The sequence below is a fragment of the Aotus nancymaae genome, unplaced genomic scaffold, assembly GCF_030222135.1.
Source record: "Aotus nancymaae isolate 86718 unplaced genomic scaffold, 86718_ANA_hifiasm-v0.15.2.pri h1tg000079l, whole genome shotgun sequence".
Classification (NCBI taxonomy): Eukaryota; Metazoa; Chordata; class Mammalia; order Primates; family Aotidae; genus Aotus; species Aotus nancymaae.
This window is the reverse complement of record NW_026988494.1, coordinates 668,252-686,145: the sequence shown is the minus strand read 5'-3', so window position 1 is coordinate 686,145 and position 17,894 is coordinate 668,252. Positions and strand designations below refer to the sequence as shown.

At 40.2% G+C, this 17,894-nt stretch overlaps 1 protein-coding gene across 9 annotated transcripts in view; it reads left to right on the top strand.

Annotated features, from left to right (window-relative positions):
* The window catches only part of TACC1 (transforming acidic coiled-coil containing protein 1), a 127,288-nt gene extending 110,519 nt beyond the window's left edge, over nt 1-16,769 (top strand). For all 9 annotated transcript variants that reach the window (XM_064368686.1, XM_064368687.1, XM_064368689.1 and 6 more), the window contains 6 exons: nt 1,712-1,788; nt 4,921-4,964; nt 6,649-6,809; nt 7,640-7,746; nt 10,434-10,554; nt 11,673-16,769. In XM_064368686.1, the coding sequence (XP_064224756.1) occupies nt 1,712-1,788; nt 4,921-4,964; nt 6,649-6,809; nt 7,640-7,746; nt 10,434-10,554; nt 11,673-11,741 (579 nt within the window). In that variant the 3' untranslated portion in view covers nt 11,742-16,769. The remainder of the gene's footprint in view (nt 1-1,711; nt 1,789-4,920; nt 4,965-6,648; nt 6,810-7,639; nt 7,747-10,433; nt 10,555-11,672) is intronic.
* The last annotated feature ends 1,125 nt before the right edge of the window (nt 16,770-17,894 follow it).

The window sequence follows — 17,894 nt, the reverse complement described above, 5'->3', positions numbered from 1 at the left end:
TGGCTCAAGTTATCCCAGGCTGGAAGTTCTTATTTCCTGCAGCTTGTTTAGGTCATAAAAAGGGCTCCCTGTGGCAGTGGCTCTGGATTCCTGACATTCTGGTCTCTGGGGAAAAATGTTGACAATCTGAAATATTCTTAAGAATTTTGTACCCTTCTTTTTCTTTCAGCCCTGACATTTAAAATATTTAATTTTGCCAGCTTTGCTCATATATGTAACTAAACCAGTGCTGTTATTTTGCAGAGGATATATGCTCATGCCTAAACATTTTTAAATTTTTTGCAGTAATACACAGTTGTTTCCTACTTCCATTCATTCTTTAAACAGTTCTACTCTCTCTTTCTTGAACAGCCTTTGTTCGAAATAGATCACTGTTAGACCTTTCCTGGTTATGTGAAAAATATGAAAGACATTGTTGTTATGTACCATTAATCAGTTACCCACCCTCTCCTGTCATATTTCTATGCTGTATTTTGTGTGTTTGATTTGTATATTTCTTGATAATTCCACCTGTTCTTGAAGGTGTGACAGTTTTATTTTTACAGTATTCTGAAAGTGGTAAGCACCTCAGCTGTAGGTCTTTTAAAGCTTTATAAAATAGCATCAAGTTGGTAATGAGGGATGTCAGTCCTGTTTTCAAAACTTGGGAGCAATGGTAAGGAGGCCCACCAAAGTCTTTTTTTTTTTAAGAGACAAGATCCCTCTGTCACCAAGGCTGGAGTGCAGTGGCACAATTATAGCTCATCGCAGCCTCGAACTCCTAGGCTCAAGTGATCCTCCTGCCTCAGCCCCCTGAGTGACTGGGACTGTAAGCATGCACCACTGTGCCTGGCCAAAATTTTGTAAATGAGAAAAGTGACTTTGTCTTTTTCCTACTACCTAATGGATCAAACTAAAGAGATGCCTGGTTACCTGAAGCAGACAGGATACCTACTATGTTCTTGAGATCCTCATAAATATAACAAAACTACCAATTAGGAAGAGAGAGGCACAGACAGGGAAGTACTGTAAGAGGGGAGCCATGGCTGCCCATCCAAGCCCCACCCCGGGCAAATGGAGTTTGAGGCAATGAATTTAGAGTATTTCCTTCCAGTTAGCAAGAGCATCCCAATTATGAGTCTGGGTTGCGGGCTGACCAGCAAGACTCTACCCATGGTGATGGGTCCTATAGCTAGATGTAGCCAGCTCAGGGCGTTATACGTCTGAGCCCCCTCCTTCTGACTCCATTTTTATGAAGCTGTCAAAAATCTCTATAGAAAGAGAACGTGCTGCTCATGCCAACTTCCAGTGCTTTTATTTTCTGGCAGTCTCATTCTCTGGTGACCTGGCATCAGCTGCGATTACATGGCCTTGGTTAGGGCGAATAACTGCCAGTTATATGGCTCTGTTCTTGGTATCTGTTGTAGTCAGGGTCTGCCCTGCAGAGCTGAGAGCTAGATCCTGGACCAAGGTAAAGTTCACAGAGGCTGTAAATACCACTTGGAATTTCTGGGAGATGTTCTACTTATCTTTGTTCTCATATCTGCATCCCAGCATCCTAGGTGGCTTAGAGTACACTTCCCCAAATGTTTACAAACATTAAATATTGAGGTTTATATTCCTAATACAGATTGAACATCTTGGGTTAGACCTGGTTATGTGCTGTTTCAGTCCCCAGTCTTAAAAGCAAACTGTATTAGATTGGGTAAAACTAAGCTTTATTATATTCTAGATAATCACTAAAGAGATTGAAGCAAATGAATGGAAGAAGAAATATGAAGAGACCCGGCAAGAAGTCTTGGAGATGAGGTTAGACTGGAGGTTTTGGGGAGGGGCTGGATACTTCCATGCACTGTTAGATTTGATACAGATGAAGTGATGACAGTGTTTGCTTATCACAGAACCAAGTGTTGAGAGCTTGAGGGCTTTGCCGTTTACACCTTGCTTTGTGATTGAAAATGTTATTTCAGGCCGGGCGTGGTGGCTCACGCCTGTAATCCCAGCACTTTGGGAGGCTGAGGTGGGTGGATCACCTGAGGTCAGGAGTTTAAGACCAGCCTGGCCATGATGGTGAAAACCCATCTTTTATTAAAAAAAAAAAAAAAAGAGAGAGAATGTTATTTCAGGATTTATTGCTAACCAGTTATTATATTCGAATACTGTAGTTTGTCTTGGGTTGTTCAGAACATAAAATGTAAACAGAACCCACGTAATTCTTATCTTCTTAGAAGAATTGACAAAAATTTGTACCAAAATATCCATTTGGAATATAGAATAATAGGATTTATCCAATGAGAGAGACATTGAAATTCATAATACTACTTTTTTTTTTTTTTGAGGCAGGTTCTCTGTCATCCAGGCTGGAGTGCAGTGGTGTGATTATGGCTCACTTCAGCCTTGACCTCCTGGGCTTAACTGATCCTCCCACCTCTGCCTCCCAAGTAGCTGGGACCACATACATGTGCCACCACGCCTGCATAATTTTTTTTAGAGATGAGCTCTCACTCTGTTGCCCAGGCTGGTTTCTAACTCCTGAGCTCAAGAAATGCATCTGCCTCAGCCTTCCAAAGTGCTGGGATTACAGGCATGAGCCATGGTACCTGGTCCATAATACTTTTTAAAAATTAATTATGCATGAGAGTTTCAAATTACGTAACCACCAAATAGATGATCGAAAGCTGTTAACAAGAAACAAAGTTGATTGACTTGAAATCGAAGTCTTTTTTTTTTTCCTCACTTTCTAGAAAGCAGAGTTATGAGCCATGAAATGACTAAAGATGAAATCAAAGTAGAGGAGAAAAAAAGGCATAAATAATTCACTTGTTGGTTACTGCCAACAACCTCTTTCAACTTTTTATCGGATGAGAAGGCATAGGAATTATGTGTTTCTTACTAGTTGGTTGATGGCACGCTGAGCAAATGCTAATACAGCAGTCCTCCAAGCAGTTCTGTACAACCACATTGGCGATATCAGCTTTATTTTAGCTATAGCATGATTCTTCTTATCCTCCAACACATGAAAACTTCAACAAGCATTTATTTTAAACCCTACCCCCGACTCCCTTCCATTAGTCAGCTTCCTCTTAGCGGCAGCAGGAAAGTCAGCTCAGTTGGGCCTCCATGCCTGACTTCCATCCACCATAAGAAGGTCCAGCCCCAGTCTCAGCCCTACCCTGCTCCAGCACTATAGTTGCAGCGGGAGTTTTCCTGCTCATCCACTTCTACCCTTTACAGAAAATAATCCATCAACCCAAACCTTGACATTATGTCTAGAGGCAGTTACCACCTTGTTAGCAATCTATGCTCTAACACAAAACGATAAAAAAATCTTAGCATTCGCCACCACAAGCCATCTGGGCCTTATAAAAGTCACAATTGGCATTAATCAGCCACACCTAGCATTCCTTCACATCTGCACTCATACCTTTTTTAAAGCTGTATTATTTATGTGTTCAGGGTCCATCATCCACAGTCTCAGTGATGAGCAAGACACCTGAAAAATAGGAGGACTATTCAAGACTTTACCCCTCACTTCCTCCTCCCTTATTATTGGCAGCCTTGCACTTACAGGCGTGCCTTTCCTCACAGGCTTTTACTCTAAAGACCTTATTACTGAAATTGCTAACATGTCGGACACCAACGCTTGAGCCCTCTTACTCTCATTGCCACTTCCTTAACAGCTGTCTATAGTGCCTGTATTATTTTCTTCACTCTAATCGGACAACCTCACTTCACCACTCTGATTATTATTAACAAAAATAATCCTTTCCTAATTAACTCAACTAAGCACCTAACAATCAGCAGTATCTTCACTGAGTTCCTCCTCACCAACAGTATCATTCCTGTTTCATTCCCCTAAACAACTATACCTCTCTACCTAAAGCTCACAGCCCTAGGTGTGACCACTTTAGGCCTCTTACTAGCAATGGAGCTTAATCTCATAACTAACAACTTAAACTAGAATACCCATTAAAGACATTTAACTTCTCCAATATATTAGGTTTTTATTCAGTCGCAATTCACTGTCCAACCTCTCACTCAAGCCTATTCACAAGCCAAAATCTGGCTTCACTCCTACTAGACCTGATTTGACTAGAAAAGTCTATACCAAAGACTTTTGTATGGTCAACACTTGAATGATTAAAAAACATTTTAAAATATCCCTCTAATTTGTTGCTCTTCTGTTATTTGTCTTTTGAGCATTTCCTGGGTGTAAGGACCTATGCTGGGCTTGAGGGAAAGGAAGGGAAGAGACATTCTTGCTCTTAGAAGGCGGTAGCCATCCGTAATAACCAACTTGGCTATGATGTCAAAAGTGATGGGGGCACCACCAGTGAGGGCAGGGGAGGACATGATGCTGCTCACAGAGCACCTAGCACTGGACTGAGTCAGAAGGACATTGTCACACTTCACTAGAAGAAAGGTTAACCCAAGAGGGTGATCTTTAAAGTCTTCAAATAAGTGAAATCCTTTTGGAATTAGGACACAAAATAAAACTTGTAACTGAATCAGAAGTAGAGCAGCTGAAAGGGTGGATTGGGGCCAGGAAAACCTAAAGACAGATTACATCTCTTAGGAAGAGCCCAGAAGATGGTCTTTAACTTAGTTTGTAAAATACTGACTAGCTTAAGCAGAATTAATCCTTGCAGTATTCAAATAAGTGCAAAGAGAAAGTGAAGGCAGTTGTTTCTATAAGTAAAATATAAGTTTGGTTAAACATAAAATCTTAACAGAAACCTTTTTTGAACCCTAAAAGGCCTTGTATAATTTGTATAATGTGAAAAAAAGAGAGAGAGAGAATGAGAGCCCCAAAGGAGATAAATGGGTTACATAAATGGTCAGTATACGTTAATGTGTTTAATTGTTTGGGGCAGCATTTCTCCAACTTTCATTGTCTGAAAATCCTCTCTCAGGTAATAAATTCTTTTTTTTCTCATTTAGGAAAATTGTAGCTGAATACGAAAAGACTATTGCTCAAATGATTGGTAAGAAGAACATTTTGTTTTTCAAGGGTATGAGCCATTGGATCTATCTTAGTCTTTTCAGGCTGCTATAACAAAATACTGTAAGGTAGCTAGCTTATCAACAACAAACATTTCTCAAAGCTCTGGAGACAAAGAAGATCAAGGTGCCCACAGATGAGATGTCTTAGAAGCGGCTGGCCAGCCCTCTGGGGTCTCTTGTAAGGACACTAATCCTGACATAATCACCTCCCAAATCCCCCTCCATGCCCACTCTCACCCTGAACATACACACTGGGGATTAGGTTTCAACACACAGATTTGGGGTTGTGGGGGTGCCATAAACTATAAGACCATAGCCAGATCCATGGATGATTTTCAGACCATGTCACAAACTTTTATTTGTCTGTCACTTAAGTACAGTCAAGTCTCATTATTCATGGCAGGTATGTTTTATAAAGTTGCTGCAAACACTGAATTAGTGATACTAAACACTGCTTCTAGGGGAAAGACAGAGTTAGATTCCTGTGTCTGGCCCCAGCATTTTCACTGATTGATCAATATATAACCTTGCCTTATGTGTGTTCCTGTTTAAAGACACCTTATTTAATATATATGGTTGATTCATTAACATTGGACTCACAGTCAATGGCACTTTGGCTCAGGTCTGAACAGAGCTTCTGTAACGTATGTATTTTAAGGCACCTCACTGCCTTCTTGTGCTTAGGAACACGAGACAGCACTTTAGCACTGCCCTTGCAGGCCGCTCGGAACAGTGAGGTCTCCAGCAAAAAGCACACAAATGCAAAAAGCATGGCCCCAAATAGACCACGTGGAGAGCACTTGTTTGCAGTATGAATTAGGAAGGCAGAGTATTGCTTTGTTCACAGTCAGCTGAGAGTGTACACGTCTGATGACTAAAGCATTTTTGCTACTCTGCACACATCCACAAATGACCATGTAAGTCCAGGAGGATAGATTTTAAGATTACAAATAAATTTTAGCAAGTAGGTGAATTTGCAAATACAGACTTGGTGAATAATGAGGGTCAACTGTAGTTAGGTTCATCTTAGAGGATGGCAGGCCTTGAATTCTGTGAGCATTGGTGGCCTGGTCACATCACTAACGCCTGCTGGGAGCATCCTGTGTTTTAGTGCAGGGTTCTTACTCTAGTGCAGGTTTTAGTTTCTCTGCATCAGACCCCGTGGTGCCTTTACAAAACAGGGATGGATCCTCCTGCGTTGAATTTAGAGTCTCTTCTCATCCATATTATAAAGATTGACTCCCTAAACCAAAGTCTGGCCTTCCTCCACTAAATTACCAAAATGATATTTTCTACTCTCCACGTCACCTAACGCCTTCCCAGCTCAGGGCCTTACCACAGCTGTTCTCCTCTATGGAATATTCTCCTCCCAGGTAGCTGTGTGACTCATACCCTCATTTCTGTCCAGTCTCTGCTCAAATCTCTTCCCAGAGCAGCTACTCTCTGTGCAATAACAACCCCCCCGCCCCCGTTTTCTCTTACCCTGCCTTGTTTTTTCCCCATTGCTTGTCACCACCCATCTCCCCCAACTAGAATATAAGCCATGAGAGCAGGAACTTGGTCACATCCCCGGCTGAGTCCCTACCACTGAGAACACTGCTTGGCTTCTGGGGAGTCTCCGTTTGTTGAATAAACATGCCATTATTTTTGACTTGTGATTCCCAGAAGATGAACAGAGGACAAGTATGACCTCTCAGAAAAGCTTCCAGCAACTGACCATGGAGAAGGAACAGGCCCTGGCCGACCTTAACTCTGTGGAAAGGTCCCTTTCTGATCTCTTCAGGAGATATGAGAACCTGAAGGGCGTTCTGGAAGGGTTCAAGAAGGTAGTGTGTTTTTTCCCATCTATCTCCTGGTATATATTCAGTAGTGTATTTCCTTGGTAACCGGTCATCAAATACATATGCCAGAGGTGTGGGTGTCCTTCTAAGTAGGGGCTCAGGGTCTCCTGGCCTGGTATCTTCTATTCCAGTGAAGCTGGATTTTTTCCACATTTTCGCTTCTTTGGTTGTTCAGGCATCCAGCCCACTTGGCGGCATGTCTTGGCTGTTCCCCTCCTGCGTCAAACCAGTAAGCCCCAGGCTTTGGCGTAGAGAGCATTGAACCCTCAGACCTCAGGCGAATTCTAGAAACGTTCTTTCTGATAATTCACCTTTTCAATATTAGTAAAAGGGATTAAAAGGAATTCTATGTCACTGAAAAATTCAAGCTGCATATTCTAGAAGACATTAAGTATAATATTTCAAATTTAGATGTAAATGGGCCTATTGATTTAATTTAGCTTTACAATATCAACAAGACATAATTACGGCAATGAAATATCTTTACTTTCCTATTAAAATTAAAATAAAACTGGCCAGTTTATCAAGTATGGAAGTCAAATTGCCATTCAGTTTTGAATAACTGCCTTCCTAAAGTAGGCATATTGGTATAACTGACCCTTACTATATGATATGGAAAATTAACACGGGGACATTATGTAGAATTTCCTCAGAATTACATGTACCAATTTCAAGTTACTGTAGAATATGAATAAAAGGCATCTGAATTAATTTGATTTTTCCATTCTTTAAAAAAGGAAAACTCTGATTCATGGTAGATTACTAGTAGAAGAATCAAAATGACTTGTTTATTTTCAATTTTTGCTTTGGAACAGAATGAAGAAGCCTTGAAAAAATGTGCTCAGGATTACTTAGCCAGAGTTAAACAAGAAGAGCAGCGATACCAGGCCCTGAAAATCCATGCAGAAGAAAAACTGGACAAGTAAGAGCTTGTAAATTCTGAATTTCACTTTTCATGATGTTGTGGGAAGACTGACAAAGGAAAGAAAATTCACTGTTTTGCAACTCCAGGTTGTATCTGTACGTGTGTGTTTTATTTCACCTTTCAAACCCTCTTCCCGTTGTTAAAATATTAAAAAGCAAAAAAGGTATACAGTACCCATCTCCGCTCCTGCCCGCTTCCACTGGGTTCCCACCTTTTTCTACACCAGGTAATCATCGTTGTTGGTTTCTATTTTTTCTTCCTATTATAAGTTTTCTCCTTTTTTATATGATTATATCATACTTTACTGTTTTTGCTTAGCAGTATAATTTTGAAAATCTTTCCATCTCAGTCCAAGAAGAGCTTCCACTTTTTTTTTCTAATAGCCACATGGTATTCCATTGTTGGAATGTGCCATTTATTTAACAGTCTCTTCCCGTTAGACATTAAAGTTAATTAAAATGTCTTGTTGCCACAGACAGTGCTGTAGTAAGTGACCTGGTAGGTGATCATTTTGCATGCCTGTGAGTTATCTTTATGATCTGTATGTTAGAAGAGGAATTGCTAGACCAAAGCATATATGATTTTATAATTATTATAAATGTCAGATTGGCCCCATTAGACTTTGTCATTTTATATCCCTATATAATATATGAGAGCACCTCTTTTTTCTACAGCTGTGCCAATAGATCAACTTTCTGATTTTCTGAAAATCTAATAGGTGAAAATGATATTTCGACATAGGTTTTTGTTTGTTTTTGGCAAGTAACAGAACATTTATTTTAATCAGTGTAACTTTGATTTGCACTTATGAATGAAATTGAATATATTTCAGCATTCATTTATTAATATATTTGCTTTACTATGAATGACTCTATTCTTTGCCCATTTTCCTATCGTCAGTTTATGTATTTTATATATTAGGGACACCAGCCCTTTGTGATAAGAATTTTGAATAATTTTTCAAGTTTATCATTTGTCTTTTGCCCCTGCCTATAGTGTTTTTAGATATTCAGAAATTTACGTTTTTGTGGTGAAATGTGTTAGTCATTTCCTTTACAACTTCTGGATTCCCTGTCATAGTAACAAAGGTCTTCTCCATGCTGTATAGAAAATATTCTCACATGTTTTACTTATACTTTATGGCTTAATTTTTTTAATCCTTAAATCTAATACATTTGGAGTTTATCCTGGGGAGTAGTATCCCACTTGATTTTTTTTGTTGTTTTTTTTGAGGCAGAGTCTCTGTTGCCTAGGCTGGGGTCTAGTGGCACAGTGTCGGCTCACTGCAGCCTCTGCCTCCAGGTTCAAGTGATTCTCCTGCCTCACCCTCCTCAGTAGCTGGGATTACAGGCACCCGCCACCAAGCCCAGCTAATTTTTGTATTTTTAGTAGAGACGGGTTTTCGCCATATTGGGCAGGCCGGTCTCAAACTCCTGACCTCAAGTGATCCGCCCACCTTGGTTTCACAAAGTTCTGGGGTTAACAGGCATGAGCCACCATGCCCAGCCTCCAACTTGACTTTTTAACTAAAAGGTAATACATACTTGTACATTTTGCTGTCTAAATTTCTATTTGTAGAAACAAAAGTTCTCCTGTCCCCTTCCCACTCCCATAGGATTGTAATGAGGTTTCTTATGTGTTCTTCTCCATAGTTATATAGATCCCTCTATGTATTATACATAGGTTTATTGTATATCCTTCTAGTCTTTTCTTCGTGTCTTTATAAATACTATGGTTTTGAACCTTAACTGTAAAAACTATTTACAATATTAGAGTCACATTAGACAAATTTCCTTTTTCCCTTAGTAGCAAGCATATCGTGGCCATATTTTCATGTCAGAATATATAGCTGAATCTCATTCTTTTTATTAGATCATAGAACTGTAGCATTTCTTTGTTGATGGCATTTAGACAGTTACAAACTTTTTTGTAGGTAACACTGCAGCGATCGTCCTGTGCACTCACTGTTGTGCCAGGTGGGAGTATTTCTGTGAATATGTAACTGAAAGTGGGATGGCTGCGTTTGAGGGCATGTACACTTTAAATTATCCTGGTGACTACTGCATTGCCCTCTACAAGGCTGCGCCGGTTTTCATCCACCCATTGGCACATGAGCCTGCCTGTCTCCTTGCATCTCAGCACACACAGGATAAAACATCCTTGTTAATTTTTGCCAATTCAATCAATTTTTAAAGTTTATTGTTTTAGTTTATATGCCTCTGATTACTAATGAGGCTTTAGCATCCTTTCATCAGTTTACTGTCTGTTCATCAACTGACTTTTATGGTTTTTAAGAAGGCCTTTTGCATCTCATTAATAAACTCACTTCTAGTAAGCCCGTGTCTCACAGATGTCAGGGTTAGTATCCTGACTCTAGCTGTGATCGTCTCCATAATTATCCAGTCCGCTTTTGTTCTGGGTTAAAAAAAATTCTAAGACTGTTGTAGAAACCATTTGCTAGTAAGACAGAAATTTTGAAGGTGTCTGTAAATTGAATTTTTATAAATTAAAATGGAATTATTTAGGTCACTGATTTTTGTTTTTTCTCTTACCACACAGTCATTTATTTGGTGCTGTGCAGGGCCTGTGCCTCACAGATGTCAGGGTGAGTATCCTGACTGGCTTTGACCAGTGACTAACCTTGTGCTTTTTGTCTCTTTACTCCACCCAAACAATATAACCAGAGCCAATGAAGAGATTGCTCAGGTTCGAACAAAAGCAAAGGCTGAGAGTGCAGCTCTCCACGCTGGACTCCGGAAAGAACAGATGAAGGTGGAGTCCCTGGAACGGGCCCTGCAGCAGAAGGTACAGAAGGGGCCTGGTGTGGGTGGCCACAGAGGCGTTTGCTTTTCCTCCTCAGCAGTGATTGGCTTATGACAGATCTGGATGAAAGAGACTTTGGCTTTCTACTCAGACACTTCAGTCCAGTTCTTTTCTGAACTGATCCACATGGAAACAAGCAAGTCAAACCATTAAATTAACAAGCACTTCATGTGGAAATCACCCACAGGCAGGGTGCAGAGAGGAAGTTGCATTTTAACTGAAGTTCAGAGCACCTTCCTAGTTGGGGTCATGAGACTGCCTTTCTTTCTTTTGGTTTTTTGTGCAATATATTAATATGAAGCCATCTTTCCCCTTCATTGCTTTAGATCAGTGGTTCGAAGTTGGGGACAGTTTTGCCCTCCAGGGGGTGTTAGGTGTTAGGTAATGTCTGGAGATAGATTTGTTTGGTTGTCACCAGTGGGAGTTGCAGGAGGCCAGGGATGCTGTTAAACATCCTACAATGCACAAAACAGCTCCGGACAACAGACTTCCCCATCCTAAAATATCAGCAGGGCCGCTGTTGAGAAACCGCTCTAGATAAATGAAAACCAGGACTAGCAACAATTCCTATTTCTCACTAAGCAATTTTTAGCTTTCCATTTTTATATGTGTCCAGTGTGTTTTCCTTACTGCATTTCCAATTATCTACTCATACCTGTGCCATCCATTCATCAAGAGCAGGAGTTTTTATCACAGGGTCTGATAGCCCCTAGAATGGTGTTCCCTGGGAGATTCAGACTCCAGCATCCCTGGAGATGCTGATGGATTGAGTGAGACTCAGATACTTGTGTTTTTGACAAGTACCCCAGATAATTTCTCTGATGACAAGAAAATTGGGGAACTAAGAGGTTCACAAGTTTCAGAGGGCTGGTGACTGTTCTCACCCGTTACTCAATTTAAGCATAATTTTATGAGTACATTTTTTGAGGAGAAGATGTGTAGCCTTTTTTTCTTTAAAGTATCTCTGATGTAGAAAAGTTAAGAATTACTGAATTAGGATATCTAAGGTAGGGTATAGCCAGACTTAGGACTAGTTAGCTATATTTGCCTTTACTTCAAAATACAAAGTGGCCTGCATAATCCTGTCATTTGTCTTTCAGAACCAAGAAATCGAAGAACTGACAAAAATCTGTGATGAGCTGATTGCAAAGCTGGGAAAGACAGACTGAGACTCCCTCTGTTAGCTCAGCAGATCTACATTTGGCTGCTTCTCTTGTGACCACAATTATCTTGCCTTATCCAGGAATAATTGCCCCTTTGCAGAGAAAAAAAAAAAACTGAAAAAAAAAAAAAAAAGCACATGCCTACTGCTGCCTGTCTCGCTTTGCTGCCAGTGCAACAGCCCTGGAAGAAACCCTAGAGGGTTGCCTAGTCTAGAAACGAGTGTGACCTGACAGTGCTGGAGTCTCCCAGCTCCCCGTACGAAGGTTTCCTTAGGCTGCTGAGTTTGGGTTTGTGATTTCTTGATGTTTAGTTTGTTTTAAAGTCATCTTTACTTTCCCAACTGTGTTAAATTTGCGGCTTTGTGGACCCTCTTTGGGTCTTCGCCACCACCTGTCTGATTTTTCTGTTACCTATTTATTTAATCTTTTAATTTTTTTAATATCAGTGGTTCTATTTAAGGAGACAATTTGGCCTAATGTTACTTCCAGTTTATAAACAAGAAGGGGCTCTGGGTGCCCTTTCACTACGCGCACTCTCTCACACATACTTGTATATTTATAGATGCTGCTGCTCTTTTCTCTGAAGCATAGTCAAGTCAGAACTTCTCTACAGAAGAACGTATTTCCTTAGATGTAAGACCCTATTTTGAAGTAGAGTCCTGACTCAGAACGCTAACTTAAGAATGTGGGGGATTAAAGATGCGAAGACCACAGACTTGGGTTTTCACATCTGGAAAAGACTATTTGCCATGAAGTTTTGTTGCCCTGGTATTTAGGCACTCCTCAGCTTCAATGGGTGTGGCCCCTTTGGGGCTAGTCCTCAGACTGAACGTAGTGTCTGCTTTCTGCAAGAGCAGCAATATGGAAGTCCCTCCAAGCTACGGTTTGGCAGGTCTGCCCTGGAGTCGTTTACTTTCCTCTGCCTCTGTTTGTTGATACAAAATCAACATTTAGTCTTCATTATATTTCCCTTTTTTTTTGAGACGGAGTTTAGATCTTTCTATTTTAAATATGTGAAGAAAATCTACCTGTAAAAGGCTTAGCTCTTATTTAATTATAAGGTAACTGTAGCACCGTTACCAATTATAAGGTGAAGAAATGGGTTTTTTTTCCCCCAAATGTGATGCATTGTTCTTCAGAGGTTGAAAAGAAAAAAAGCAAAAAATACCTTCTAACTTAAGACAGAATTTTTAACAAAATGAGCAGTAAAAGTCAAGTGAAACACTCCAAAAATCAGTATGTTTTGATATTTTTAAACAAAGACAGCTTGAATAATGGGAAGAGGAGTTCGAGGAGAAGGTCTGTACTAACAAAGCCAAATTCCTCAAGTTCTTACTGGACTCAGTTCAGAGTGGTGGGCCATTAAACCCAACATGGATTTTTCCATGTAAATCCCAATGAATTCCCTTTTATTTGAATAGAGAAACCCAAATCCATTCAAGTGTTTTAAAGCACTCTCCTGTCTTCATCTTACACCCTGAAAGTCTTCATGGTGATATGCACTGTATTCCGTATATGTATGCTTTCCTACTTTTCTCGTAAAACTGTTGCATGATCCAGTTTCAGCAATGAATTGTGCCTAGTGAAGAACCTCTATAGATCTTAAAAAATGAATTTTTCTTTAGCAGTGTATTACTCACATGGGTGCAATCTTTAGCCCCAGGGAAGTCAATGATGTCTTTTAAAGCCAGAAGTCACGTTTTACCAATATGCATTTATCATAATTGGTGCTTAGGCTATATTTTCAAGCCTATTGTCTTAACATTTTGTATAAAAAGTACAACAGGAATTATCTGTCTTTTGAGAAGTGGTTTGACAATCATTTGGGCATTGAAAGCAGTCACTGTGGTGTAGTATGAATGCTGTCCTAGTGGTCCTCGTACCGAGAGCACGTGTTGCCTCGGTATAACTGCTTTCCTCTTTAGTCCTCTACAACTAAAGAAGCTAATTTTGCATTTTGCAGAAAGAAACGTTGATTGCTAAATCTTTTTGCTGCTGTGTTTTGGTGTTTTCATGTTTACTTGTTTTATATTGATCTGTTTTAAGTATGAAAGCCTTATAGTGGCCTCTACTATAAATTTCATAGTCATCTTTTTAAGCTTATTGGTTTAAGAAAGTAGCTATGTGTTAAACAGAGATGACGGCAGTCCTTCCCTAGCACACTGGTGGAGGGGCCCCGTAAGAACCTGACCCCAGTGAGTGAAGCTGATGCACAGGGAGACAGGGAGCACCAAAGGACCCTCGTTAAGTGATCCTTGCCCTGGCCTCTCAGCCATGACTGTTATGAGGAAATATCCCCCATTCTAACTTAACAGATGCCTCCTCTCCAAAGAGAACTAAAATGTAGCTTGTACAGATCAAGAGAACATATTGGGCAGAATGAAGTATGTTTGTTCATTTTTCTTTAAAAATAAAAAAAAAGTTTTAAAACTCTGGAGAGTAAGAATATAGTATAGAGTTTGCCTCAACACATATGAGAGCCAAATAACATACTATATAGGCAATAATAAACCCTGTTACAGAAGAGAAAAAGGGGCTGGGCACAGTGGCTCACTCCCGTAATCTCAACACTGTGGAAGGCTGAGGCAGGAGGATTGCTTAAGTCCAGGAGTTTGAGACCTGCCTGGGCAACATGGTGAACCCATGTCTCTACCAAAATATAAAAATTAGCTGGGTGTGGTGGCAGATGCCTGTGGTCCCAACTAGTTGGGAGGCTGAGGTGAGAGGATTGCTTGAGCCTGGGAGGTCAAGGCTGCAGTGAGCCATGATCATGTCACTGTACTCCATCCTGAGAGACAGCAAGATCCTGTCTCAAAAAAAAAAAAAAAGTAGAAGGCAGCTGTGGCTTAGATGGTGATTTGGGAATATTAGGTGATCCTGTTGAGCTTCTGGATCCAAAGCCATTTCTTTAGCTTTTGACTTTGCCAAAGTGTAGGTAGTCTTTATCCAGCAGTATTTTAACTGGGGAATGCAACGTGAGGAGGCCGACTGAACAATTTCCCCAGCGGATGCCGAGGTAGTCACAGTCAGCGCTCCCGAGGTTGGAGAATGTCCTTTCAGCCGCCTACCCAAACCTTTTGTTCTGTAAAACTGCTCTGGAAATACCGGGAAGCCCATATCATGCAGTTTCTAATTTCTTCAGACTCAGCCCAAATTAGGAAGTGCAGAAGCACATGATGGTGAAAAACCAAGGATTTGGCAGCCTTCCCGAATGGTATGGAATCTAAGGGAAGATTTATGTTTCGTTTTGCAGGATAGCTCAAGTTGAATTTGCTTTCCAGACAATTACCCTTTTCAACCTACCCATACTTTGTACAACTCTCACACAAATACTTAGATATTTATTAGACAGCCCTGAGTTTTCTAAGTATAAACAGGGAGAGTAAACTGCCCCCAAATGTTCCTGGGCTGGCTAAAAGCAGCCGGAGTGAAGCACTCATTTTCCATAAAGGTAACAAAGGACTCCATGGTCACTCTAAGCTCAAAAGCGGTTTTTAAGAGCAAGCTTTGGTAGGTCTGTGTACACTGAGTTGGAAGTGATTCAGCACATTCTTTTTTAGTGGAGTACAAGTTCTAAAGCCCCTTTTAACTTCCTTCTGGTTTTTCATTACGATTGGTAGCCACCTCATGAACTGTCTCTGACTGTTGTCCCTTTGAAGTCATGTGACTGTGAGCTTGCTCTCTGACTTGCATTTCTGACTTTACCCTGTTGTTGGGAAGATAGAAACTCGGTGTTGAAAGATTTCACGATTCAAGCAAGGGATTTTAAAGTAAAGATGTATATATTCTGAAGAATCTAAATGAAAACAGATTATTATTTGCTTATGAAAGAACAATATAGTCTGGGAATCCCAGAATGTCAAGCCAAAGGTCTAAGAAGTCATCTTCTTCAAATACTTTAATAAAGAAGTATTTCAAGGAGATATCTGTCCAAAAAGGTTTGACTAGCCTCCAGATTCCAGTTATTTTCAAAAAGCAATTTCCCACTAAATCCTGAGTCTCCGTAGAGTAAAGGTAAAGAGACCGATATAACAGACTCTCCTCTTGAAGGATCTCCTCTGGAAGAGCATAGCAGCAGCAGCATTCTCCAGGGAAGACCCACCCCCTAGTGCCAGAGCTTGTATCCTGGAGACTAAAGATTGCACTTTCTGTCGTTTTTTGTCCAAATGCAATCCCATTTCTGTGCCTCTTAGCATGCAGTTAGATTTGGACAAACAAGATTCCTAAGGAATGACTTTATTAACTATAATATGGTTACAGCTATTATATAAATATATATTCTGATTATAGTTCTAATATGGAGATGTCGCGTGCAATGCTGGCCTGTGGCGGTCTGTGTAATGCTTTAACTTGTATGGAGGAGGCCAGGCTCAGAGCTGAGATGTGGTCTGAACCTTCCCTGTATCAATCCTTTATTTTAGAACTGTCAGGATGCTACTTCCTCCCCCTGTCTTTAAGTGGTATCTGAAATGTACTCAAAACAGTAATTTCTTGGTCACATCATTAACTGCTAATTCTATATTTATGAAGAATTTTGAAATGGACATATACAAATTTGAACTCTGAAAGCATCCTCAGTCCAGATACAGGGCAGCATGTAGGTGACCACACCACAGCCTCAGTCTTGGTCCTTCTCAGCCGTCGGGATAAGATCCAGGCATTTCTTTTAAATCTGAGGTAGCAGTAAACTTTTCAGTATTGCTGTTAGCAAGTGTGTGTTTGCCAGTAGATACCCATTATACTAATGTGCCAAGTAAATGTTCATTGCACATCTGCTTCCACTGTGTCCCCACGGGTGCCATGAAGTGTGTGAGGAGCCCCTCATCTGGAGGGATGAGCGCTGCATTGACTACTGCTATCAGGATTGTGTTGTGTGGAATATTCATCTACATAAATTTTATATGCACAGTAATTTCCCTTTTTATATGTCAAGTAACTATTTGTAAAAGTTATACTCACAAATTATTATAATGATTACTAATATATTTTTTCCATGTTTCATTGCCTGAATAAAAACTGTTTACCACTGTTAAATTTGTGTGTGTGTGTGTGTGTGTGTGTGTGTGTGTGTGTGTGGTGTGGTGTGGTTCTTTTCCTGGTTATAAGTTGTATCCCTGAATGTGAAAATTTATGGCAGCCCTGCTTTTATGAGCCCCATATTTCAACCTAAAAATAGAAAACATGACATTTTCTCTACACTCATTTTGTGCATGTGGTTGGGTGTGTAACTGAAAACTGTTGGAATTCAGATATTGATTCCCATGTAGATGTCGTACCTTTGCATCTGTGCAAACAAAGTTTTTAGCTGGGTGCTTCTTGGTTTTGCTTAGAGACTGGTTGTCTGCCCTGGCATTTTTCAGATCGTAAGTGTCTAAGTTACCCAAGCTTTCTGACTCCGTGAAGGACATGGGGCGAGGTAGAACTGTGTAAATAGTGCAGAGCAAAGAGTTGCTGTGTTTTGTTTCTTCTAGGTTTAATGTAGTACCAGGAATAACTTTTTAAATACTGGCCAAGCCAAATCTCCGCTTTAAAGGCATAGGAGATGGGGCAGGAAATTTTGTGGTTTGTATTACAGGAAAAGATAAATTAAGAGGACAGTTAAGACTTCATTTTACAACTAGCGGGAGATCCACTTAGGAAAATCAGAGCACTATCACTTTTCTTGCTGTTCACTGCATCTTAGAAGACAGTGAGCCTATACAGTCCCTAAAAGGCATATTTCTCACCCCTGCGCTTCTGAATCACCAGGAGAGAATCTTCTGTAAGTCTCTGATGATGGTTGCCATTTGTGGAATGTTAAACACAGTAGAAATCTGTTTCTGAGAATTATTGGAAAGAATAAGATGGAAATTCACCTTGCTACTATCTTACAGAATTTTATTCTTAGATAATTTAAGACCACCAATGTTTTTCATACTTTTACAAAAGTGGATCATGGGGCCATTTTGGTGAACAGCAAATAAGCATAAGTATTGCTTTATGAAATTTGTTACGGATACAAATGATATAAATGAATATATGTTTACTTGGTCATGACAAAAAATGACTTTCTTGCTGTGGCTAATGGTCAAAGCATGAAAAATCCCAATCTAGCCAACTGAAGTCCTTTACAGTGGAAACAGTCCTCATGGGAGAAGCAGTGAGCCCAAGATCGCATGG